At 45.7% G+C, this 26,833-nt stretch overlaps 1 protein-coding gene across 2 annotated transcripts in view; it reads right to left on the bottom strand.

Annotated features, from left to right (window-relative positions):
- LOC130298028 (oocyte zinc finger protein XlCOF22-like) overlaps positions 1 to 26,833 on the bottom strand; it is a 100,379-nt gene that overhangs the window by 53,639 nt on the left and 19,907 nt on the right. Inside the window, exon 7 of one of the 2 annotated variants that reach the window (XM_056550911.1) lies at positions 20,565 to 22,855. The exons of the other annotated variant lie outside the window; for it this stretch is intronic. Coding sequence (XP_056406886.1) covers positions 21,846 to 22,855 — 1,010 coding nt within the window. The 3' untranslated portion in view covers positions 20,565 to 21,845. Of the gene's footprint in view, positions 1 to 20,564; positions 22,856 to 26,833 lie in introns of those variants that run through there. 2 annotated transcript variants of the gene reach the window in all.

Here is a 26,833-nt window from a genome sequence, read left to right as displayed (position 1 = left end):
TAGTAGCTATGGCCAAGGCCAATACATGGCCCAATGGTTCAACATCCTGCAGAATGAGGCTTCACTGTAACAAGGCCAGGTAATTTTGGTGACCACCACCACAGTTGCACCAATCAAGTTGAACTGCTTACACCACCGCCTATCCTCCCCCTCATGCGGGTCCTCCTCTTCCACAAACATCTTGCATCACCCCACAGGGAAGAGCATATCTTATCCTCCTCCCTCCTTTCATCACTGCATAATCAAGCGCTGCCATGTTGTGTTACATCTGCTGAGCCTGGGAAACACACAGGAAGTTTTATCACACTGGCTCTTTGGTCATGATCTGACATTAAGAAACGTGGTCGCTGATAACAGCACAAACATCATCAAGGCGCTGCGTCTAGGTGGTATGACTAACTATCCCTGTTTGGCACAAGTGCTAAATCTTGTCGTGAAGTCTTTCTTGAAACTTTGTGGCAGAAAGTGTGCATTCAGTTCAGCCATTCCTATGCTCTTAACCCCTTAAGGACGCAGGGTGTACCCGTACGCCCCCGTTCCCGAGTCCTTAAGAACTCAGGGCATATAGGTACGGACCGTACCTCTGTGTGTGGCCTGCCCCACCACTGATCAGTGGTTTTTGTTTTTTTGGGTTCAGGAGGATGCTTTTTTTGGGGGGGGGTTAATCATTTTTTTTATTTTTTTGTGTGTTTTTTTGTGTGGGGGGTCTGTGTACGTGCCACCAGCCACTGTTCTTGACTGAGTGGCCTGACCCCCCACTGACTTCTGCACTCCCTGCCACCATCAAGCACTAATCAGTGTGCATACCACTGATTATGTAAACGCTTTTTTTGGCGAAGGGTTTTTTTTTATTTAGTTTTATTTTATATTTTTATATTTTTGTTCTTAGGGCGGGTTAGGGTAGCACCACACTACATGCAGCACACACACCAATAAAGTTTTTCCCCACACATATACACTTCATCCACCATTAGAGTAGGGAAATGGCCCGCAGGGCATTTTCAGCAGAGGAGGCATATGCCTCACTTGCCTCCGACACTGAAAGCGCCTCAGAGGACAAGGAAGACCCCCCTTCCTTATTTCCACATCCTCCTCATCATCTAGTTCTGATGATGAGCCACCAAGGTGACGGAGACGCCGCCATGCTAGGCCGCAAACCTCCTCTGCTCCTGACCCTGTGCCCCATTCTAGTATGAGTCCCCCTGGTGCTCATACTAGTTAAGCCCCAAAGCCAAGTTCACTGGTGCCTGGTACCGGTGAACTTGTCTGGACTAGATACAGTAGTGATATAAAAAATATAAATTTCGTTAAATACAATTTTTTTCCAAAAACATTTTTATACATTTTTAAACAGAGATGAATTTATGTGGGTGGGCAGGGAACTAAAAATGTTGCCGACAATAACAAAAAATTTAGAAAGGGGCCATTTAAATGTAAGTATTACATATAAGTTTTTAATAGTAATGTATTTGAATAATGTGTTTAATAAAGTGTGTGTGTGTTTTTAACTTTTTTATCCTTAATTGTTTAGGTAGTACTACTACTCCCAGCATGGAACAGACTGTTCTATGATGGGATTAGTAGTACCTGTACTAATAGACAGATCGCCCCAGGCAGCACTTCTGACACCCAATGGGATCGTCTTATCAATTGCAGAGATGCAGAGCGGCTTTCTCCTGCGCTGGCTTCTCCGCACTATACTCCGGCCGGCCAGTGATGTGAATAGAATATCACTCATTCATATTTCCCGCTGAAAGCTGTGATTGGCTGCAGCCATCCGGCCAATCACCACTCTGGGCGGAAAATATTCACATCACTGGCCGGCCGGAGTATAGTGCGGAGATGCCAGCACAGGAGAAAGCTGCTCCGCATCTCTGCAAAAGATAGGACGATCGCATTGGGTGTCAGAAGTGACACCCGCTGTGATCTGACCTTAACTGCAGGTACTACTACTCCCAACATGGAGCACACTCTGCTCCATGCTGGGAGCTGCAGTACCTGCATTAATAGTCAGATTGCAACAGATGTCAGAAGTGACTGTCACGATACGGCTTACGGGTTGTGGATCCGCTGTGTCAGCGAGGGATTGGCGTGGACCGTGCTAGTGGACCGGTTCTAAGAGGCTACTGGTTTTCACCAGAGCCCGCCGCAAAGCGGGATGGTCTTGCTGCGGCAGTAGCAACCAGGTCGTATCCACTAGCAACGGCTCAACCTCGCTGACTGCTGAGAAGGCGTGGGACAGAAGGACTAGGCAGAGGCAAGGTCAGACGTAGCAGAAGGTCGGGGGCAGGCGGCAAGGTTCGTAGTCAGGATGGATAGCAGAAGTTCAGGTACACAGGCTTTGGACACACTAAACGCTTTCACTGGCACAAGGCAACAAGATCTGGCAAGGGAGTGCAAGGGAGGAGATCAGATATAGCCAGGGAGCAGATGGAAGCCAATTAAGCTAATTGGGCCAGGCACCAATCATTGGTGCACTGGCCCTTTAAGTCTCAGAGAGCTGGCGCGCGCGCGCGCCCTAGAGAGCGGAGCCGCGCGCGCCAGCACAAGACAGCAGGGGACCGGGACGGGTAAGTGACTTGGGATGCGATTCGCAGGCGGGCGCGTCCCGCTGTGCGAATCGCATCCCCAACGGCCATGACAGTGCAGCGCTCCCGGTCAGCGGGACTGACCGGGGCGCTGCAGGGAGAAAGACGCCGTGAGCGCTCCGGGGAGGAGCGGGGACCCGGAGCGCTAGGCGTAACAGTACCCCCCCCCTTAGGTCTCCCCTTTTTTTTGTCCGGTAACTGCCTCCCCTGGGATGAGGACACCGGGAAAGAATGGAGGGTTTCCTCAACGGCAGGCAGTGCAGAAGGAGTAGGAATGGGGAGGGAGGGCAGAGGGTGAAGCTTGGCACGGGGCAGGGTGACACAAGGACGGGAGCCATGAGGAGGCACAGAGGCTTGCCTGACGGGACTGGGAGGGGGGGGAGAGGCACTTCCTAAGGCAGGCAGAGTCCCAGTTCTTGATCCCCCCGGTGGTCCAATCAAGGGTGGGAGAATGAAGCCGGAGCCACGGCAGACCGAGGAGGACCTCAGAGGTACAGTTGGGGAGAACGAAGAGCTCAATCCTTTCGTGGTGGGGTCCAATACACATCAGGAGGGGTTCTGTGCGGTAACGCACGGTGCAATCCAGTCTGACTCCATTGACCGCGGAAATGTAGAGCGGCTTGACGAGACGGGTCACCGGGATGCGGAATTTATTAACAAACGACTCCAAAATAAAATTTCCAGAGGCACCGGAGTCCAAGCAGGCCACGGCTGAGAGGGAGGAGTTGGCTGAAGGAGAAATCCGCACGGGCACCGTGAGACGTGGAGGAGCAGACTTGGAACCAAGAGACGCCACACCGACGTGAGCTGGGTGCGTGCGTGCGTTTCCCAGACGTGGAGGACGGATAGGGCAATCCACCAAGAAATGCTCGGTACTGGCACAGTAAAGACAGAGATTTTCTTCCCTACGGCGATTCCTCTCTTCCTGGGTCAGGCGAGACCTATCCACTTGCATGGCCTCCTCGGCGGAAGGCCCAGGCGTAGATTGCAACGGATACTGTGGGAGAGGTGCCCAGAGATCTAAGTCTTTTTCCTGGCGGAGCTCTTGGTGTCGCTCAGAAAAACGCATGTCAATGCGGGTAGCCAAATGGATGAGTTCTTGCAGGTTGGCAGGAATCTCTCGTGCGGCCAGCACATCCTTGATGCGACTGGATAGGCCTTTTTTAAAGGTCGCGCAGAGAGACTCGTTATTCCATGATAACTCGGAAGCAAGAGTACGAAATTGGATGGCGTACTCGCCCACTGAAGAATTACCCTAGACCAGGTTCAACAGGGCAGTCTCGGCAGAAGAAGCTCGGGCTGGCTCCTCGAAGACACTCCGGACTTCAGCGAAAAAGGACTGGACTGAGGCTGTTGCAGGATCATTGCGGTCCCAGAGCGGTGTGGCCCAAGACAAGGCCTTTCCTGAAAGAAGGCTTACTACAAACGCCACCTTAGACCGTTCTGTAGGAAACAAGTCCGACAACATCTCCATATGCAGGGAACACTGAGACAAAAATCCACGGCAGAGTTTAGAGTCCCCATCAAATTTGTCCGGCAGGGACAAGCGGAGGCTAGGAGCGGCCACTCGCTGCGGAGGAGGTGCAGGAGCTGGCGGAGGAGATGGTTGCTGCTGTAGCAGAGGCAGAAGTTGCTGTAACGTGGCGGTCAACTGCGACAGCTGCTGTCCTTGTTGGGCAATTTGCTGCGATTGCTGAGCGACCACCGTGGTAAGGTCAGCGAGACTTGGCAGCGGCACCTCAGCGGGATCCATGGCCGGATCTACTGTCACGATACGGCTTACGGGTTGTGGATCCGCTGTGTCAGCGAGGGATTGGCGTGGACCGTGCTAGTGGACCGGTTCTAAGAGGCTACTGGTTTTCACCAGAGCCCGCCGCAAAGCGGGATGGTCTTGCTGCGGCAGTAGCAACCAGGTCGTATCCACTAGCAACGGCTCAACCTCGCTGACTGCTGAGAAGGCGTGGGACAGAAGGACTAGGCAGAGGCAAGGTCAGACGTAGCAGAAGGTCGGGGGCAGGCGGCAAGGTTCGTAGTCAGGATGGATAGCAGAAGTTCAGGTACACAGGCTTTGGACACACTAAACGCATTCACTGGCACAAGGCAACAAGATCCGGCAAGGGAGTGCAAGGGAGGAGATCAGATATAGCCAGGGAGCAGATGGAAGCCAATTAAGCTAATTGGGCCAGGCACCAATCATTGGTGCACTGGCCCTTTAAGTCTCAGAGAGCTGGCGCGCGCGCGCCCTAGAGAGCGGAGCCGCGCGCGCCAGCACAAGACAGCAGGGGACCGGGACGGGTAAGTGACCTGGGATGCGATTCGCGGGCGGGCGCGTCCCGCTGTGCGAATCGCATCCCCAACGGCCATGACAGTGCATCGCTCCCGGTCAGCGGGACTGACCGGGGCGCTGCAGGGAGAAAGACGCCGTGAGCGCTCCGGGGAGGAGCGGGGACCCGGAGCGCTAGGCGTAACAGTGACACTCGGGCCATCTGTCTTTAACTACAGATACCTCAACTCCCAGCATGGAGCAGAGTGTGCTCAATGTTGGGAGCAGTAGTACCTGCAGTAAAAGACAGATCGCAGCAAGTGTCACTCCTGACACCTGTTGTAATCGTCCTGATGTGAATTTCGGGACTCATCTGTGCTTGTGGCTACAGAGCCAGGAGAACAGCTGATGCTGAGCAGTAGATATATACATTGTATATATACTGCCCAGCAAGAACTTACAGTGGGCCTGCAATGGGTATACAGTATACACATTGCTGGCTCACTTAATCCCTTGCTGGGCTGTGCGCTATGCACCAGCCCAGCAAGGAAAAAGTTAACTTACACTGCTGGACAGTGTAGGTTAACCCTTTGAGCAGTATACAGAATATACAGCTATCTATAGATAGCTGTATATAGTGTATACAGAAGATGAAGTCCCCTTACCTCCCTCCAGTCCTGGCTTGTTCCGTGTAGCTCCGCCCCTAGAGATGACATCATTAGGGGGTGGAGCTTCAAACAGGAGCCAGGTTGGTAAGTTTGAGGCTTTGTTCACATTGTATGTTTTGTATAATGTGGACACACCCTCTGGCAGTGTCTTCCCAGACAAGGAGACTCAAGCTGTTGCTAAACTACAACTCCCAGCATGCCCAGATGCTGGGAGTTGTAGTTTTGCAATAATTGGAGGCTACCTGTTCGGGTAGACATTGCATTATGGACGCTCTCCCCAGCGGAGAGCGCCAAAAATGTACCAACCAATTTTTGGTGTTTTTTTTTTTTTTCGTTTCAAATCCGTGTATGCAGAGGATTACGGCAGATTCGGTGGATTGCGGCGGATGAACTGGTTTTCTTTTCTTTTAATACAATGGCTAGCAAGGACTGTGGGAGAGTGTTTTTTTAAATAAAATAATTTTTCCAATGTGTCCTGTTTTTTTTTTTTATTATTGAATTTTCAGGTTGAGTAGTGGAGGCTGTCTTATAGACGGAGTCCATTACTAAGCCGGGGCTTAGCGTTAGCCCCAAAAACAGCTAGCACTAACCCCCATTTATTACCCCGGTACCCACCGCCACAGGGGTGACGGGAAGAGCCGATACCAACAGGCCAGGAGCATCAAAAATGGTGGTCCTGGGCCTAGGTGGTAACAGGCTGGCGTTATTTAGGCTGGGGAGGGCCAGTAGCAATGGTCCTCACCCAAGGTTGGCGAGGACCATTGTTACTGGCCCTCCGCAGCCTAAATAACGCCAGTCTTTTACCACCTAGGCCCAGGAGTGCCATTTTTGACGCTCCGGGCCTGTTGGTACCGGCTCTTTGTGTCACCCCTGTGGCGGTAGGTACTTGGGTAATAATTGGGGGTTATCGCTAGCTATTTTTGGGGCTAACGCTAAGCCCCAGCTTAGTAATGGATTCCTTCAATAAGACGGCTTACACTACTAAGCCTGAAAATTCTATAGAAAAATAAAATAAAAAACAAGACACATTGGAAAAATTAGCCCTCCTATAATGTGAACAGACCCTTCTGCCAGTGTCCTCCCAGATAGGGAGACTCCTGCTGTTGCTAAATCACAACTCATGCTGGGAGTTGTAGTTTTGCAACAATTGGAGGCTCCCTGTTTGGGGGTGACATTTCATTATGAGCGCTCTTCCCAGCGGAGAGCGCCAAAAATGTACTAACCAATTTTTTGTGGGTTTCTTTTTCTTCTCATTTCAGATCCATGTATGCAGAGGATTACTGTGGATTCAGTGGATTACAGCGATGAACTAGATTTTTTGTAAATAATTTTTTTTTTAATTCATTTTATTAAAAGAAATTTGGTGGATTACAGCGATGAACTAGATTTTTTTTTTTAAAAGAAACATTTTTTATTTTATTCATTTTATTAAAAGAAAAAAAATCTAGTTAATCGCGGTAATCCACCAAATCTGCCGTAATCCTCTGCATACACGCATCTGAAACAAGAAGAAGAAGAAAAAAAAAAGAATTGGTTAGTACATTTTTGGCGCTCTCCACTGAGAAGAGCGCCCATAATGCAATGTTTTTTCAAACAGGGAGCCTTCAAATATTGCAAAGCTAAAACTCCCAGCATGAGTTGTGGTTAAGCAACAGCTGGAGTCTCCCTGTCTGGGAGGACACTGCCACAAGGGTCTGTTCACATTATACAAAACATACAATGTGAACAGAGCCTAACACTTACCACTCTGCCTACCATCTGTAGCTAAACCCCATAATGATGTCATCACTAGGGGCGGAGCTACATTGACCCCCACAGGGAGCGAGGGAGGTAAGGGGATCTTCTCTTCTGCATACACTATATACAGCTATCTATAGATCGCTGTATATCCTGTATACCGCCCAAAGGGGCTATAGGAGCAGGGAGTCCTCTATCAGTCTGGTGACAGGATTCCCGGCTCCTGTATAATATACACGTGTACACTATGTCCCCTGTATACTATATGGCGGGGGAGGTGAGTAGTGACGCTATACATCACTCATCACCTCCTTACACTCCATGGAGCGAGTGCTCAGCATCCGACCCACAGAGCGGTACCTGAAGACAGTAAAAAAAAACAACTGCCAAAATGCAGGAAAAAGCTGTGACAGTTTTTCTGATGTTTTTGCTGCTGTTTTTTAAGGTGTAAAAAAAAAAAAAAAAACAAGTGTAAACTTCTCCTTAGTCATACAACGTTTAGACTGAATTTCTCCAGTTAAATAGGGGAAATGAGCCGGGGAGATGGAAAACACCTGCGCCAGGTCATTTAACCCCTCACATTATTAGAAATACCGTAGTATACATAATAGAAGAGAAAACCATCTATAACATATGACTAAAGTGCAGGAAGAAATGAGTGGTGTAATAAGGATCCGCTCTTATATTCAGCCCATTCAGGACCCGTGTACAACAGTCATGATCCACAATATCTCCGGGGATAATACTTTTTGTGTAAAGTCTGACTCGTTCTATTCCCTGGCCAAAGAAAGCAAAACTAATCCTAAATATTTTTTAAGATATATACATACAAAAAAACCAAGGACAGAGCATGTAGGACCCCTTAATAATGATAATGGGGAGGTTGTCACGGGCGATCAAGAGAAGGCGGAGCTACTGAATGGGTTCTTTAGTTCTGTATACACTATGGAAAAAGGAGCTGACATTGGCCAGGTCAGTGCTGGTAACACATCATGTACAGGTCAGTGCTGGTAACACATCATGTAATGTACTGAACTGGCTTAATGTAGAGATGGTACAAGGTAAGTTAAGTAAAGTAAATGTAAGCAAATCTCCAGGGCCGGATGGACTACACCCAAGAGTTCTTAGAGAGGTAAGTTCAGTAATATCTGTACCCCTGTTCATGATATTTAGAGATTCTCTGGTGTCTGGTATTGTGCCAAGGGGCTGGCGCAAGGCTAATCTGGTACCAATCTTCAAGAAGGGCTCTAGGTCTTCGCCAGGCAATTATAGACCGGTAAGTCTAACGTGCATTGTGGGTAAATTGTTTGAAGGACTTATAAGGGATTACATACAGGAATACATAGGGGATAATAGTATTATAAGTGATAGCCAGCATGGGTTTACTAAGGATAGAAGTTGTCAAACCAATCTAATTTGCTTTTATGAAGAGGTGAGTAGAAGCCTTGACAGAGGAATGGCTGTGTATATAGGAGGGGGGCTGTGTATATAGAGGGGGGCTGTGTATATAGAGGGGGGCTGTGTATATAGAGGGGGGCTGTGTATATAGAGGAATGGCTGTGGATATAGTGTTTCTGGATTTTGACAAAGCGTTTGATACTGTCCCTCACAGACGTCTGACAGGTAAGTTAAGGTGCTTGGGCTTGGAAACTTTAGTTTGTAACTGGATTGAACACTGGCTCATGGATCGTACCCAGAGAGTGGTGGTCAATGATTCGTACTCTGATTGGTCCCCGGTAATTAGTGGTGTCCCCCAAGGTTCAGTACTGGGCCCGCTGCTGTTTAATTTATTTATCAATGATATAGAGGATGGTATTAACAGCTCCGTTTCTATCTTTGCAGATGACACCAAGCTTTGTAGCACGGTACAGTCTATAGAGGAAGTGTATATAGTGGGGGGCTGTGTATATAGTGGGGGGGCTGTGTATATATAGAGGATGGTAATAACAGCTCTGTTTCTATCTTTGCAGATGACACCAAGCTTTGTAGCACGGTACAGTCTATAGAGGAGGTGTATATAGAGGGGGGCTGTGTATATAGAGTGGGGGCTGTGTATATATAGAGGATGGTATTAACAGCTCTGTTTCTATCTTTGCAGATGACACCAAGCTTTGTAGCATGGTACAGTCTATAGAGGATGTGTATATAGTGGGGGGGGGCTGTGTATATAGTGGGGGGGCTGTGTATATAGAGGGGGGGCTGTGTATATAGAGGATGGTAATAACAGCTCTGTTTCTATCTTTGCAGATGACACCAAGCTTTGTAGCACGGTACAGTCTATAGAGGATGTGCATATAGAGGGGGGCTGTGTATATAGAGGATGTGTATATAGTGGGGGGCTGTGTATATAGAGGGGGGGCTGTGTATATATAGAGGATGTGCATAAGTTACAAGATGACTTGGATAGACTAAGTGTCTGGGCATCCACTTGGCAAATGAGGTTCAATGTGGATAAATGTAAAGTTATGCATCTGGGTACTAATAACCTGCAGCGTCGTATGTCTTAGGGGGGCTGTGTATATAGAGAGGGGGGCTGTGTATATAGAGGGGGGCTGTGTATATAGAGGGGGGCTGTGTATATAGAGGGGGGCTGTGTATATAGAGGGGGGCTGTGTATATAGAGGGGGGGGCTGTGTATATAGAGGGGGGCTGTGTATACTAATAACCTGCATGCATTGTATGTCTTAGGGGGGATTAAACTGGCAGAGTCACTGGTAGAGAAGGATCTGGGTGTACTTGTAGATCACAGACTACAGAATAGCACAATGTCAGGCTGCTGCTTCCAAAGCCGGCAGGATATTGTCATGTATAAAAAGAGGCATGGACTCAAGGGACAGGGACATAATACTCCCCCTTTATAAAGCATTGGTACGGCCTCACCTGGAATATGCTGTTCAGTTTTGGTCGCCTGTTCATAAAAGGGACACTGCGGAGTTGGAAAGGGTGCAGAGACGCGCGACTAAACTAATATGGGGAATGGAACATCTTAGCTATGAGGAGCGATTAAAGGAGTTACAATTGTTTAGTCTTGAGAAGAGACGTTTAAGGGGGGATATGATAAACGTATATAAGTATATAAATGGCCCATACAAAAAATATGGAGAAAAACTGTTCCAGGTTAAACCCCCCCAAAGGACGAGGGGGCACTCCCTCCGTCTGGAGAAGAAAAGGTTTAGTCTAAAGGGGCGACACGCCTTCTTTACCGTGAGGACTGTGAATTTATGGAACGGTGTACCTCAGGAACTGGTCACGGCAGGAACAATTAACAGCTTTAAAACAGGGTTAGATACATTCCTGGAACAAAATAACATTAATGCTTATGCAGAATTATAAAACTACATCCCTTTCCCTTATCCCCTTACACCCTTCACTTCAATTCCCTGGTTGGACTTGATGGACGTATGTCTTTTTTCAACCATACTAACTATGTAACTATGTAACTACTTGTAGTGCGGTTGTATTGTCTGAATGATATTGTGCACAGTGAGCGGACACTGCGGAGACATTTCCAGTGTAAAGTATTGAGTGTGGAAGAAATGTTTCCTAATTCTAACTATGAGAGGGGTAGTGGTACAACCGCCATATTGGAATTGGCAGTCAGTACATGAAATAAGGGAAATAACCCATAGTGTATGACATCACCGTATTGTCCGGTGTTATTATATATTATGTAAATGAGCCCGTATGTCTTAGCCATGTGGGGACACGTTCGGGAGAAATAGAGAAAAGACTGGGTGACAATAGGTGACCCAATGTGGGTGAACGTCTGGCCTCACATTTCTATCTACCAGTTAGGATATTATTATAGATTATGTGCCGGTGCCTCCTAAACATGGCGGATTTACCGGTTTTGGCGACTGCAGATAGACTATATTCAGCTCTCCTTGAGAGGAGGGTATGAATACTTTTTGGTGTGTGTGGATCTCTTTTCAGGTTGGCCTAAGGCCTATCCGGGGAGAAATGGCGATGTAAAGATGGCAGCAGGGCAGATTGTGAAGGATACGGTAGGTAGTTCCAGAAGTTATTGATAGTGATGGAGGTCGCACTTTACTGGATGAATTATGATGCAGGTAATAGGAGCAGGTTATGGATTTATTGGGACAGAACATTGATCCAGGGATTTATTCTGATATTTTGGGAAGGAATTTTTCCCCCGTCATGGGGCAATGGGAATCAGCCTCATAAGGGTTTTTTTTGCCTTCCTCCGGGTCAGCACAGTAGGGACACAATAGGGATATGGATTGACCTTTATGGACTCTGGTCTTTTACAACCTTATGAACGATGTTATGAAGAAGCAGCGGGTTGTCTCCTTATGGGACACTTTTTGGTTGTGCTCCTAGAACAGGGTTGTACTGTCCACAGCTACTGCAGATGTAACACAGTCACCTATCTAGCTATGTGCGGCCGTACACAAGCGCGTACAACAAGCGCATACACAAGTCTTTATTCTATTCCAGATGGTAAAACTCCTGATATAGATCCTGAAGATCGGGTGGTGAGAAAGAGACACAAAGAGTCCTGAATCCATTCTCCTGGTCTTGTAGTATATAATGCTCGGCCTAGAAGTAAATGACCTGTGGTAAAATCAGAGGCATTAATCCCACTTCTATTGTTATCTGATATACAAACTAATAGAAATGCATAGAATAGGGCCGCCCGGAATTATTAGCTGTATAACCATGGCCCTGAAGAAGTAGAGAACCTGGGTTGTTTTAAAGGGGAACTCCACTGCCCTAGTCTTGGGAACATATAGATCCAAATGCTGTGTGCGAGCTGCGGGGGTGGGGATGTCACAAACATGCCCCTCTTGACGTCACACCAAGCCCTCTCAATGCAAATCTATGGGAGGGGGTGTTGAATGACATCACAACCCTCGCAGTCCACACCCAGTGTTGGGAAATAAATGTTCTGAACGCTGGGGCAGTGGAGTACCCCTTTAATCTACATCCATACAGACAGACAGCCTCCGGTATCAAGCAAGATGTAAGCGGTGATTGGCGGTCCTGGCTTTTGGACCTTCTCCCTGATTGGTTGAGGAATATCTTCTCCTGGTTGAAGGGACTCATAGCTATAGTGAAGGGACTGATTGTATTTATACTCGTAGGTTACTGTACTATAATAAATCTGCTGCTGGGGGCTCCGCAGAGATACTAAATAAAAAAGCTATCGATTAAATAATACGAACATCGGAAACAATGAACATTACTATGAATGGACGGCACCAGGAGATGAGGAGATCCCAAATCCTTCTATAAAAATGTATTTGTTACATAGTTAGTATGGTTGAAAAAAGACAAGCGGCCATCAAGTTCAACCAAGGAATTGAAGGGAAGGGGTGTGGGGCGATATTGGGGAAGGGATGTGATTTTATATTTCTGCATAAGCATTTGTTATTTTGTTCTAGGAATTTATCTAACCCTGTATTAAAGCTTTCAACTGTTCCTGCTGTGACCAGTTCCTGAGGTAGACTGTTCCATAAAGGCGTGTCGCCCCTTTAGACCAAACCTCTACCTCTCCAGACGGAGGGAGAACCACCTTGTCCAAATGTAATTCTTTTAACCTTTCCTCATAGCTGAGATGTTCCGTCCCTTTATTAGTTTATTCGCGCGTCTCTGCACCCTTTCCAGCTCCACAATGACCCTTTTATGGACTGGTGACCAAAACTGAACAGCATATTCCAGGTGAGGCCGTACCAATACTTTATAAAGGGGAGTATTATGTCCCTGTCCCTGAGTCCAGGCCTCTTCTGATACATGACAATATCCTGCCAGCCTTGGAAGCAGCAGCCTGACATTGTGCTATTCTGTAGTCTATGATCTTCAAGTCACCTGATCCTTCTCTACCAGTGACTCTGCCAGTTTATCCCCTAAGACATTTGTTGCATGCAGATGTTTAGTACCCAGATGCATAACTTTACATTTATCCACATTGAACCTCATTTGCCAAGTGGATGCCCAGACACTTAGTCTATCCAAGTCATCTTGTAACCTATACACATCCTCCATAGACTGTACTGTGCTACAAAGCTTGGTGTCATCTGCAAAGATAGAAACAGAGCTGTTAATGCCATCCTCTATATCACTGATAAATTAACAAGAGTGGGCCCAGTAAAGAACCTTGGGGTCACCACTAATAACCGGGGAACAGAGTATGAATCATTGACCACCACTTTCTGGGTACGATCCTTTAGACAGTTTTCAATCCAGTTACAAACTAAAGTTTCCAAACCAAAAGACCTTAACTTACCTGTCAGACGTCTATGGGACGATTAGCAAAATCCAAAAATACTATATCCACAGCCATTCCTCTGTCAAGGCTTCTACTCACATCTTCATAAAAGCAAATTAGGTTGGTTTGACTTCTCTCTGTTACATTCAGTGCTCCGGACAGACAAGCTGACCATGAGCGCTTTTCTTCTCTGTCCTCCTCAGCTGGCGGGGCTGGGATTCGCATTGTGGCACATGCCCGCTTGTGAATCCCAGCCTGTCACTCACCTCCGCTCTCTGCTGTCCCTTCATGCTCTCACAGTGGCGGCGCGTGTGCTCCAGCCTCCTAGGGCACTCGCGCGCCGGTGCTCTTGAATTTAAAGGGCCAGTGCGCCGTTAATTAGGAGTAACACCCGCACCTTTGTATAAATGTCTGCACATCCCCCCCACTCACTGCCGGATCTTTGTTTGCCATTATGCCTTAGAGAAAGCGTTCTGTCTTTGCCATACCGTGTTCCTGACCTTTTGTTCCGTGACCTGACCTTGCTCCAGTGCCACCTGCCTATTGATCTCTTGCCACGTTCCTGACCACTCACCTGTGCTGCCAGCCCTGACCTTCGGCTATCCTGACCACGAGTTGCCGTATGCCTCCTGTACCACGTTACATCTCAGCAACCTGTGAATACGAGTCATGCCAAGGGTAGCTAGCTGGGTGCCGCCTGCCGCAGCAAGTCCATCCCCATTGTGGCGGGCTCTGGTGAATGTCAGCGGCACCTTAGACTCTGCTCCCTGGCACGGCCCACGTAATCTTCCACATAGGCCCTGAGGATCCACTACTGCCGTGTTTCACTATCCTTAGTAAACCCATGCTGGCTATCACTTATAATACTATTATCCCCTATGTATTCCTGTATGCACTAAGAGAAGGACATTGGGGGAGATTTATTAAAACCTGTCCAGAAGAAAAGTTGCCCAGTTGCCCATAGCAACCAATCAGCTTGCTTCTTTCATTTTTAACAAGGCCTCTGCAAAATGAAAGAAGCAATCTGATTGGTTGCTATGGGAAACTGGGTAACTTTTCCTTTGCACAGGTTTTGATAAATCTTCCCCATTGTCTTCACTAACTTAGGGAATAGTGGTTTTCCTGCTCACCGGTTCGGTTTGTTAGAAGTTATACTGTGGGAATTTACCTAAAGTGAGACCATTAAAAGGGACACTCCACTGCTAGACATCTTATCCCCTATCCAAAGGATAGGAGATAAGATGTCTGATCACGGGGGTCCCGCTACTGGGGCTCTCTGCGATCTCCCGCAGCACCGGGTGTTCTAAACAAACACCGGGTTCCTGCAGCAGTGGTCATGATGTCACGCCATGCCTCCTCCATTCATGTATATGAGAGGGGGTGTGACACGGCTGACATGCCCCCTCCCATTGACATGAATTGTGGGGAGTGGCGTGACGTCACGATCACAACCTCCGACAAAATATTCAGAACGCTGGAGCACCAAAGTACCCCTTTAATGGAACTGGGAGGAACATGACCTATGGATGGAAATGTGAGAGAATATGTGTTATCCAGTTATGTTGTTCCAGGCGCCATGAGCTTTAAATGAACAAATGACATCTTACAAGTCCTTTCCTTGAACGGAGAGCGCACAGCTGGCTTCAGCCCCTCAGAGATCTGGGAACCAACCATAGAGCCACCTGGTTAATTCTTCTCCGCACTTCAGCCGAATACAACTTGTTCTTCCCTCTATAACCTAAGGAAGGACCCTGTGTAGAGTAGGAGACCCGACTAATCTAACACCTATAGGATCAGAATGTCCTAGAAGCCAGAAGATAGAAGTGATTTTATATGTCTAATCTGCTCATGTCCTGTTACCATGTAGCCATATATGAGACTCTTTACCTCCCATGTAAAATTATAGAGATGACATCGCTGGATCGGTGACTACGTTATAAAAGGAAAACTTTTTTTCCCCCCAATGTCTCTTTTATTGTTAACAAAAGATTTTTAAAAAAGTAAAAAATAATTGCTTTTTTTTATTTAAATGTATTTTTATCACATCATGTATAACAATAATTACATTCTATGTTAATAACCCATAACATCCCAACCTCCCCCCCCCCACATAAAGAGAGACCGAAGAGAAGAGGAAAGAAAAAATGATTTTAATAAACTTTTAATGCTGTTTTAATCTGTCCATTTCTCCCATGTCTCCACCAGTCTTTTCCCTTCCCTAGCGGATCCTTTGTTTGCCAGTAACTCATATCTCTTTATTTATTAGATTTATCCAAGTCCTTATATCTGGGACCACCTCTGAAAGCCACAATCTTAGAATTAATAATCTAGCAGAAAAGAGGAATTTCAAGCAAAGTTCTGAATTCTTATTTATTTCCGTATTATCTCCCAAAATAGCTACCTCAAATGTAAATGCTATATCTATCCCCAATCTCTTTTTAAGTTATTGATATATCCTTTCCCTATATTTCTGAATTTTTCTGCACGCCCAAATAATATGGGTGTAATCCGCCTCATTTAGCTGGCATCTTGGGCATTCTGCATCAAGCCTATACCCAAATCTCACCAAGTCAACCGGAGCCAGGTGAGGTTTCCACAAAATGTTCCACTGGATAAATCTGTGATCCCTATTAATTGAAACCCTATTAACATTCTTAAACACAGGACCCCAAAAATTTTCATTTTTACGCTGAAATTGATTTATCCACCTCCCTTCTACTTTATGTAAATTCTCTTTGTTTATTTCCACCAATATTTTTTGGTATATTTGGGTCATATCTTTTTAATTATAGAACCCATTCACCAAAAATTCAATAATATTATGTGAATCAACCTGAAAGTGTTGTATCTACAGTGCATTTATACATGTGATATACAGTGCATAGTGAAAGTATTCGGCCCCCTTGAACTTTGACCTTTTGCCACATTTCAGGCTTCAAACATTAAGATATAAAACTGTAATTTTTTGTGAAGAATCAACAACAAGTGGGACACAATCATGAAGTGGAACAAAATGTATTGAATATTTCAAACTTTTTAAACAAATAAAAAACTGAAACATTGGGCGTGCAAAATTATTCAGCCCCTTTACTTTCAGTGCAGCAAACTCTCTCCAGAAGTTCAGTGAGGATCTCTGAATGATCCAATGTTGACCTAAATGACTAATGATGATAAATAGAATCCACCTGTGTGTAATCAAGTCTCCGTATAAATGCACCTGCACTGTGATAGTCTCAGAGGTCTGTTTAAAGTGCAGAGAGGCTGGTCCGAGATACTGTTGTGGAGAAGTTTAAAGCCGGATTTGGATACAAAAAGATTTCCCAAGCCTTAAACATCCCAAGGAGCACTGTGCAAGCGATAATATTGAAATGGAAGGAGTATCAGACCATTGCAAATTTACTTTCAGCTCATACAAGGAGAAGACTGATCAGAGATGCAGCCAAGTGGCCCATGATCACTCTGGATGAACTGCAGAGATCTACAGCCGAGGTGGGAGACTCTGTCCATAGGACAACAATCAGTCGTATACTGCACAAATCTGCCCTTTATGGAAGAGTGGCTAGAAGAAAGCCATTTCTTAAAGATATCCATGAAAAGTGTTGTTTAAAGTTTGCCACAAGCCACCTGGGAGACACCAGACATGTGGAAGAAGGTGCTCTGCTCAGATAAAACCAAAATCCAACTTTTTGGCAACAATGCAAAACGTTATGTTTAGTGTAAAAGCAACACAGCTCATCACCCTGAACACACCATCCCCACTGTCACACATGGTGGTGGCAGCATCATGGTTTGGGCTTTTCTTCAGCAGGGACAGAGAAGATGGTTAAAATTGATGGGAAGATGAATGGAGCCAAATACAGGACCATTCTGGAAGAAAACCTCATGGAGTCTGCAAAAGACCTGAGACTGGGACGGAGATTTGTCTTCCAACAAGACAATGATCCAAAACATAAAGCAAAATCTACAAAGGAATGGTTCACAAATAAGCATATCCAGGTGTTAGAATGGCCAAGTCAAAGTCCAGACCTGAATCCAATGGAGAATCTGTGGAAAGAACTGAAAACTGTTGTTCACAAACGCTCTCCATCCAACCTCACTGAGCTCCAGCTGTTCACAAACGCTCTCCATCCAACCTCACTGAGCTCCAGCTGTTCACAAACGCTCTCCATCCAACCTCACTAAGCTCCAGCTGTTCACAAACGCTCTCCATCCAACCTCACTGAGCTCCAGCTGTTCACAAACGCTCTCCATCCAACCTCACTGAGCTCCAGCTGTTTTGCAAGGAGGAATGGGCAAAAATTTCAGTCTCTTGATGTGAAAAACTGATAGAGACATACCCCAAGTGACTTACATGTGTAATCGCAGCAAAAGGTGGCGCTACAAAGTATTAACTTAAGGGGCTGAATAATTTTGCACGCCTAATTTTTCTGTTATTTATTTGTTAAAGTTTGAAATATCCAATAAATTTCGTTCCACTTCATGATTGTGTCCCAATTGTTGATTCTTCACAAAAAATGTAAGTTTTATATCTTTATGTTTGAAGCCTGAAATGTGGCAAAAGGTCGAAAAGTTCAAGGGGGCCGAATACTTTCACTATGCACTGTATTTGATAATATCTGAATCTATAGGATTCACCGATATTACATCTTACTTTTAATTCTACAAAAGTGCACGTTTTCCCTTTCACAAAAAAGTGTTCAATTAATCTTACCCCAACCTTAATCCAAGAACCACTATCTTGAAATTCATTAAATTCCTTCAACCTAGGGTTAAACCACACCGGTGTAAACCTAAGATTATTTTTTATATGACAAATTCTTTTAAAATGAACCCATATTTTCCTAAATTAGCATTGCGTGATAGTAACAAATCATCGTTACACCACAATATTCATATTGCCGCAATACAGAAATACAAACTCTAAATAATAAACTCTAGAAATAGATAGGAAAAGTAACAGATAAACCTGACGTCTAGCATAAAACGTAAAAATCTATTATCTAATTAAAAGGTTCTAAAAGTAATCTAAGGAGAACAAGTCTCCAAGGAATTGCTTAAGAAATTTTGCAAATGGGGGGCGTGGCTTGGCGCTTGCCGGAGATGGCCGCTTGATCAGAGCGCTACGTGCACTGCTAGCGACTTAAGCGACTTACACCCCTCACAGTTCCTGCAAATTCATCGAAAGTCTTACCCACTGACTTGCCATGTCATATAGGACCCGCAGGAGGCAAAACCGGGCTGACCGACTTCCACATTCAGGCTGATTTGAGCGGATCTCAAGATGGCGCCGGTGCACGTTCTCCGGCGGGGCCAGGCTCTCCAGCGTCCCAGCACTGTGTGTACAGCAAATCGGAGAGGCGGTAGAGGAGTGCTTCCGTGGCACCTTCACCTCCAGTGCCTGGCTTGGTCCCTGCTGCCCTGGATCCGAACTTTCCTGACAGTGCGAAGCGGCACTTGGGTGGAGGAACATCCTTCCCAGCTACACTACCCTCCGGGAGCCCGGCGAAACAGAGACAGCACCTGCAGGGAGAAGAAGATCTCCCCCCTGACACTGAGGTGAGCGACTCCTTATATGCAGTGGTGGAGTGCCTGGCTAACCAGACCTCCTCTGATGCTCCGGTGACAGAGTTAACACTTAAGAATATGCTGGTGGCCCTGCATCATTCCATTCATTGTGATGTACACTTGTTGAACCCAGTGAAACGGGACCTGGCTGAAGTGCAGTCTAGGATATTGCACGTTGAGACAAAGATGGGGGAACTGGTGCCCTCTCATAATGAACTGGTGGATGCTCATTACAAGCTAGAAGATGAAGTATCCTCTATTAAAGCAAAGATTGCCGACGTCGAAGACTGGTCACGCCGGAATAATGTTAAATTCTGAGGTATTCCTGGGACTGTACCACATTCTGCGCTCAAACAGTATTTGCTGGACTTTATTCAATTGGTCCTCCCACATTGTACCCCTATTGATCTGACCATAGACAGGGCTCACAGGGTCCCTAGACTGAAGCACTTATCCGAGGATGTACCGCGTGATGTCTTGGCAAGGATTCACTATTTTCATGTTAAACAAGAACTAATGGCGGCTGCTCGATAATCTCCGCCCTTTCCTGACAAATTTCGCAATGTTCTGCTGTTCACCGACCTGTCTGCTACGACTCTTCAACAGAGGCACCTTCTTGCTCCTATCACCACAGTGTTGCGTGAGGAAAACATCATGTACAAGTGGGGGTTCCCGGTACGCCTCCTTGTTCAAAGGGACAATACTATGCATGTTATTCGTAATTTGGAAGAGGGCTCCAGATTGCTGTTGAAGTGGAATCTACCCCTTCCTAAGGACCCTGCCTTTCTGGGCTCCCGCACATGTTCCTCAGGACTGGCAAGTAGTGGGATCTGCTACTTGAGGGCTCGGCGGGTGCAGTGCCGACCTGATTGAGTGTCCTCTTCGGTGCAAGTGAACTGTGCTCCTACCCTTTTTGGTACCATCTGCTCAATGTGGCAGGTTTTCCAAACTTTGGACTTGCTGTTTCATTCCATGTTGTTTTTGTTATGTCTTTTCTCACCTTGTTCCTTTTCAGGTAGACCATCATCTCCTTATCCTTTAGTATTTGAGAATCCCTCACCTGCTAATGTCGGGTATGCTACATTGCTGATGCATTTTATATTCTGATATCATGGTTTTGATGTTTATTTCCATTAATGTGAATGGGCTTAATTGGGATTCATTGTGGAGGGAGGCTAAGAAGTTGAGGTGCGATATACTCTGTGCCCAAGAGACGCATTCATTAGTGAGTGATTCCTGCAGACTCACAAATCGGTTCTTCCCCCATATATTTCAAGCTCATGCCCCTAAGTATGTGGTGTTATGGTGGCTCTTAAAAATACTGTAGCTTTTCAATTAGTGGACTCCTATGCTGACCCGAAGGGTCGTTTTCTCATTGTGGTGGCTTATCTCAACAACATTCTCTACACCATAGTCACATTATATGCCCCTAACCACGGCCAAATTAGTTTCATCCGTAAAGTGTTGCGCAGGGTGGAGAAGATGGGGAAGGGGAGAGTGGTGATTTGTGGGGATTTTAATGCGGTGGCTGACAAGGAGTGGGACTGCACCGGGATCACATGTACACTCGTCTGACCTTAGAGAGGTTATCTCTTCATCCTCTTACTATGATATATGGAGGGCTATGCATCCCTCAGTGAGGGACTACTCCCACCTCTCCTCTGCCCACAATAGTTACGCCAGATTAGATATGTTCTTAGTCGACAAAACAGTTTTACTAGATACAGCCATAGAACTTAATACATGGTCAGACCACTCGCCCATCACTATGTCGATTAAGGAACAGGGCCGCCTCCCTCTCACATACCTATGGCACACAAATTTATTCTTACTTAACCATGCTACACATAACAATACACTATTGAGAGATTTTAAAGAGTTTTTCCACATTCATGCTAATGACCCCTCCAGCATTCATACAATCTGGAATGCCCACAAGGCCTTCATTAGGGGGTCCTTTATTAAACTTGGAGCCAGAGTTAAGAGGGAACGGGAAAAAGCTATGACCTCCTGGCTTTCTGAAATGACCTCCTTGCTTTCTGAGATCAAGCAGGCAGAACTTACTAACCAACAGACACCTTCCCCTGTTACTATAGATAAGCTGAAGGCTCTGAGGACCTCTCTACAGGAACTCTTATTCATAGATTATGAGAAGAGGGCAAGGAAACTCAGGGCTTCGTATGACATGAACTCGGATAAGGCGGGGAGGCTATTGGCCTCTAGGCTCAAGGCCAAACATTGTAAATCCTTGTCCATCCCATATTTGTGGGATCCGGCACACCGAGGGAAATTGACTGACCTCAGAGCAATAGCTAACAGATTTAAAGAAATTTTGACATTAAACAGGTTTCTCAAATTTTGAACTGGGAACTTTTTTTGCACCGATGGTTTGAACTAAAGTCTCTATAATCATAATGAGAAGGGGGCGGGGACAACACTGACGCGTTACATTCCCTATATACAACCTCAGGGACAATATTACATTTATTATAAGTCCAGTGTGCGGAGATGAATATAGGAATAAATAATAAGAAAGAAAACTTCTTAAAAATTAATAACAAGTTTGGAGATGAAGCATATATTGTATAAATATATATAAGTATGTATTACTGTCAACTATCCTATGTACATGGTTAATATATAGATGTGTGAGTTCTTTTATGTTTAACAAGATGTGATTGCTGAGTAAAACATTTCCCACACTTAGAACATAAAAATGTCTTCTTCCCTGTGGGAGTTCTTTGATGTTTAACAAGATTTGATTTCCCAGTAGAACATTTACCACATTCTGCACATTAAAATGGCTTCTCCCCTGTGTGAGTTCTTTGATGTTGAACAAGATTTGATTTCCCAGTATAACATTTGCCACATTCTGCACATGAAAATGGCTTCTCCCCTATGTGAGTTCTTTGATGTTGAACAAGATTTGATTTCCCAGTATAACATTTCCCACATTCGGAACATGAAAATGGCTTATCCCCTGTGTGAGTTCTTTGATGTACAGCAAGAATTGATTTCAGGATAAAACATTTCCCACATTCTGAGCATGAAAATGGCTTCTCCCCTGTGTGAGTTCTTTGATGTCCGATAAGACTTAATTTCCGAGTAAAACATTTCCCACATTGTAAACATGAAAATGGCTTCTCTTCTGTGTGAGTTATTTGATGTTTAACAAGATTTGCTTGCTGAGTAAAACATTTCCCACATTCTGAACATGAAAATGGCTTCTCTCCTGTGTGAGTTCTTTGATGTTTAACAAGATTTGATTGCTGAGTAAAACATTTACCACATTCTGAACATGAAAATGGCTTCTCTCCTGTGTGAGTTCTTTGATGTTGAACAATAATTGATTTCAGAGCAAAACATTTCCCACATTCTGAACATGAAAATGGCTTCTCTCCTGTGTGAGTTATTTGATGTTGAATAAGATTTGATTTCGTATTAAAACATTTCTCACATTCTGAACATGAAAATGGCTTCTCCCCTGTGTGAGTTCTTTTATGTTGAACAAGATGTGATTTAGAAGTAAAAGATTTTTCACATTCTGAACATGAAAATGGCTTCTTTCCTCTTTGAGCTCTTTTATCTTTAACACCCCTTCTATGACCTTTATTTTGCTGAACATCCTGTGATGACTGAGAAGACAGGACCTGTATATAAGGATGAGATGACAGATCTTGGCTGTGAAGGGCTGAGGGTGTATCTGGGATAATGGAATGTTCTTCATATGTATCTTGTGTGATATCATCATCTGCTTTATAATCTGAAGATATAAGATTCTCCTCTGATCTCCTGCTACAAGAATCTGCAGAGAATAACAGATTTTATTATCAGTATTAACCCTTTAACAACACAGGACATTTAAGCTTTTGTGTTTTCATTTTTTCCTCATAGCAATAACATTTTATTTTTCCATCTACACTGGGTTTAACCCCTTAGCGACCACGGATGCATATTTATGTCCGTGGCCGGCTCCCGATCTGTGAAGCGCGCTCACAAGCTGAGCGCGCTTCATGACTGCTGGGTCCTGGTTGCTATCAGCACCAGGACCCACGGCTAATACCGGATATCACTGATCGGGCTGATGTTCGGTATTAACCCTCTAGTTAGTTGATCGTGGCATCTAAAATGGGAGAAATCCATACCGGCTAGCTTAGCGGAGCTGTTCGGTACCGCCGCGGTGAAATGGTGGCGTACCTAACAGCTGAGAGGACAGTGGGAGGTATCTTACCTTCTTCCCGGCTGTCCGATCGGCGTATGATTGCTCCAAGCCTGAAATCCAGGCTTGAGCAATCAAGCGCAGAAAACAATGATCAATGAATTCCTATGGCAATGCATTGAACAGTGTATGCAATCTTATAGCCCCTAGAGGGGGCTATAAAACTGCATAAAAAAAGTAAAAAAAATAATAATAATAAAGTTAATAGATTTAACCCCTTCCCTAATAGAAATTTTAATTACCACCCCCCTCCTTTTACCATAAAAAAAATATATATACTGTTTTAATAAAAAACATAAGTGGTATCACCGCGTGCGTAAATGTCCGAACTATAAAAATATATTGTTAATTAAACTGCACGGTCAATGGCGTACACGTAAAAAAAAAAATCCAAAGCCAAAATAGCGTATTTTTGGTCACGTTTTATACCATAAAAAAATTTATAAAAATCAAAAAGTCTGATCAAAATAAATATGATACCGATAAAAACTTCAGATCCCGGCACAAAAAATGATCTTTCAAACCGCACCGTACGTGGAAAAATAAAAAAGTTATAGGGGTCAGAAGATGAGAATTTTAAACGTATACATTTTCCTGCATGTAGTTATGATTTTTTCCAGAAGTGCGACAAAATCAAACCTATATAAGTAGGGGATCATTTTAATCGTATGAACCTACAGAATAATGATAAGGGGTAATTTTTACCAAAAAATTTACTGTGTAGAAACTGAAGCCCCCATAATCTACAATTTTGTTCAATTTTGTTGTACAATGATATTTTTTCCTGTTTCGCTGTAGATTTTTGGGTAAAATGACTGATGTCATTACAAAGTAGAATTGGTGGCTAAAAAAAATAAATAAGCAATCATATGGATTGTTAGGTGCAAAATTGAAAGGGTTATGATTTTTAAAATGTAAGGATGAAAAACGAAAGTGCCAAAACGGAAAAATGCTTGGTCCTTAAGGGGTTAAGAGCTTGTTTTTTTTGGGACCAATCATACCAATCTAGCGCAATTTGTTAGTGTTCTTAATGCCAAGAAGAAAGGAGACACCTAATAAAATGGGGAGAAGAAGAAGAGAGCCCACCTAGCCTGTCCTAGAGATAAACATTTGGCTGCAGGGAGGTAAATGAAGTGTTTGTGCTCCATAAGAATTAGAATAGGTCCGGTAGTACCCACAGACAAGTGCGGCCACTCCTTGAGGGACAAATGATGGCCACTGAGGAAAGATTCCTGGTAATAAAGCTATAAGGATAAAATGGTCTCTCTGGGGTAGGAAGGTGAGACACCTATTCTGTCTCAGACGCATCGTATGAACGGGAAAGCTGGGTTGTGGTGACCCAGGATGGGAGCTGTGGTGACGGCAGCTTTCAGGGTGGAAAACGTTTGTGACCTTCGTGGAATTCACATTTCTCCAGTTTGTAATACAGAACAATCTCTCACAACGTAGCAATGCAGCTAAAGATTACAGCGCCGGAACTCTGCATATACTACACGGATGTGAGTAAGTGACCCCTCTTTGTAAAGCTGTTTACCCCACTATAACCCCGTATATTGGCTTTAGTGTGGAGAACAAGGGGTCAGATTCTCTATAAGTTACTTTGGATAAGACTGTAATGTGATTGAGGCCCCTGAGATTGATACAGGGCCCCAACTCACCAATCCCAGGGGCCTCAACTCACCAATCCCAGGGGCCTCAACTCACCAATCCCAGGGGCCTCAACTCACCAATCCCAGGGGCCTCAACTCACCAATCCCAGGGGCCTCAACTCACCAATCCCAGGGGCCTCAACTCACCAATCCCAGGGGCCTCAACTCACCAATCCCAGGGGCCCCAACTCACCAATCCCAGGGGCCCCAACTCACCAATCCCAGGGGCCTCAACTCACCAATCCCAGGGGCCTCAACTCACCAATCCCAGGGGCCTCAACTCACCAATCCCAGGGGCCTCAACTCACCAATCCCAGGGGCCTCAACTCACCAATCCCAGGGGCCTCAACTCACCAATCCCAGGGGCCTCAACTCACCAATCCCAGGGGCCTCAACTCACCAATCCCAGGGGCCCCAACTCACCAATCCCAGGGGCCCCAACTCACCAATCCCAGGGGCCTCAACTCACCAATCCCAGGGGCCTCAACTCACCAATCCCAGAGGCCTCAACTCACCAATCCCAGAGGCCTCAACTCACCAATCCCAGGGGCCTCAACTCACCAATCCCAGGGGCCTCAACTCACCAATCCCAGGGGCCTCAACTCACCAATCCCAGGGGCCTCAAATCACCAATCCCAGGGGCCCCAAATCACCAATCCCAGGGGCCCCAAATCACCAATCCCAGGGGCCCCAACTCACCAATCCCAGGGGCCCCAACTCACCAATCCCAGGGGCCCCAACTCTCCAATCCCAGGGGCCCCAACTCACCAATCCCAGGGGCCTCAACTCACCAATCCCAGGGGCCTCAACTCACCAATCCCAGGGGCCTCAACTCACCAATCCCAGGGCCTCAACTCACCAATCCCAGGGGCCCCAACTCACCAATCCCAGGGGCCTCAACTCACCAATCCCAGGGGCCTCAACTCACCAATCCCAGGGGCCTCAACTCCCCAATCCCAGGGGCCTCAACTCCCCAATCCCAGGGGCCTCAACTCACCAATCCCAGGGGCCTCAACTAGATTTCTGGATGAACTCCTGGGACAGTCTGTCTGTAACATACTCCTCTATGGGTTGGTTCTCTGACATAAACAGAGGGTAGACTCGGCCCTTTGGGGGTACAGCACCTGGTTGAGGCTCAGTGGTACAATCATGGGGTCTGTGGGGAGGTAGTGCCCCCCGCCTACATCTTATCAAACACATTGCTGTACTCCTGGTATACTTTAGGAAGAGAAGATCTTTGTCGTGTACAATTATACGACAGACCGAGGAGATACAAACCAACCAAACTGATCTATATATACAGGTAGAAGCAAACTGAGGGGACCAAGACAAACCTCAGCTGTGACCCAGTCCAAACGGGGATTATGTCTCTGGAAACAAAGAGAACCGAGCACAACAGGATAATGCAGAGAGATAATCACCTGGAACTAGAGGGTCTCCTGGTAAAGTGCCCCCAACACCACAGACAAGGGAACTGTCTCATGGATAAGGTGAGGGGGCTATAAGGGTCTTCTATAAATCACTTCCATGGCCAGAGGACCCAAAGCTGGAGTGGAATAGAGTTTTTGGCTACAAACACATGATCCTTAAAATACCCATCAGCACTGGAGACCACGAGGACCTGCGTGATCACAGAGGAAATATACCATGATAGGATAATCCTAATCATAGCTTTGTCTTTGTGGAACTCTGGGGATGAAGAAAGCCCACCCAATATCTGTCCCTAGCAGGACCCCAAGTGTTTCCTCACCAGGTTTGGTATGATCCGAGCAAAGGGCCACAATAAAGACACATCCCTTCCCCCCTAATATATTCCTTCTCCTCCATGGAAAGGGGGGTGGTCCTGAGCTGCATTGGTTTCACCCTTTCAGATGATCCAGGAGGCCACAATCTCATCTTGTATAATATCGGAGAG

Source organism: Hyla sarda (genome assembly GCF_029499605.1).
Source record: "Hyla sarda isolate aHylSar1 chromosome 1 unlocalized genomic scaffold, aHylSar1.hap1 SUPER_1_unloc_17, whole genome shotgun sequence".
NCBI lineage: Eukaryota > Metazoa > Chordata > Amphibia > Anura > Hylidae > Hyla > Hyla sarda.
This window is presented reverse-complemented; position numbering and strand designations above follow the sequence as displayed.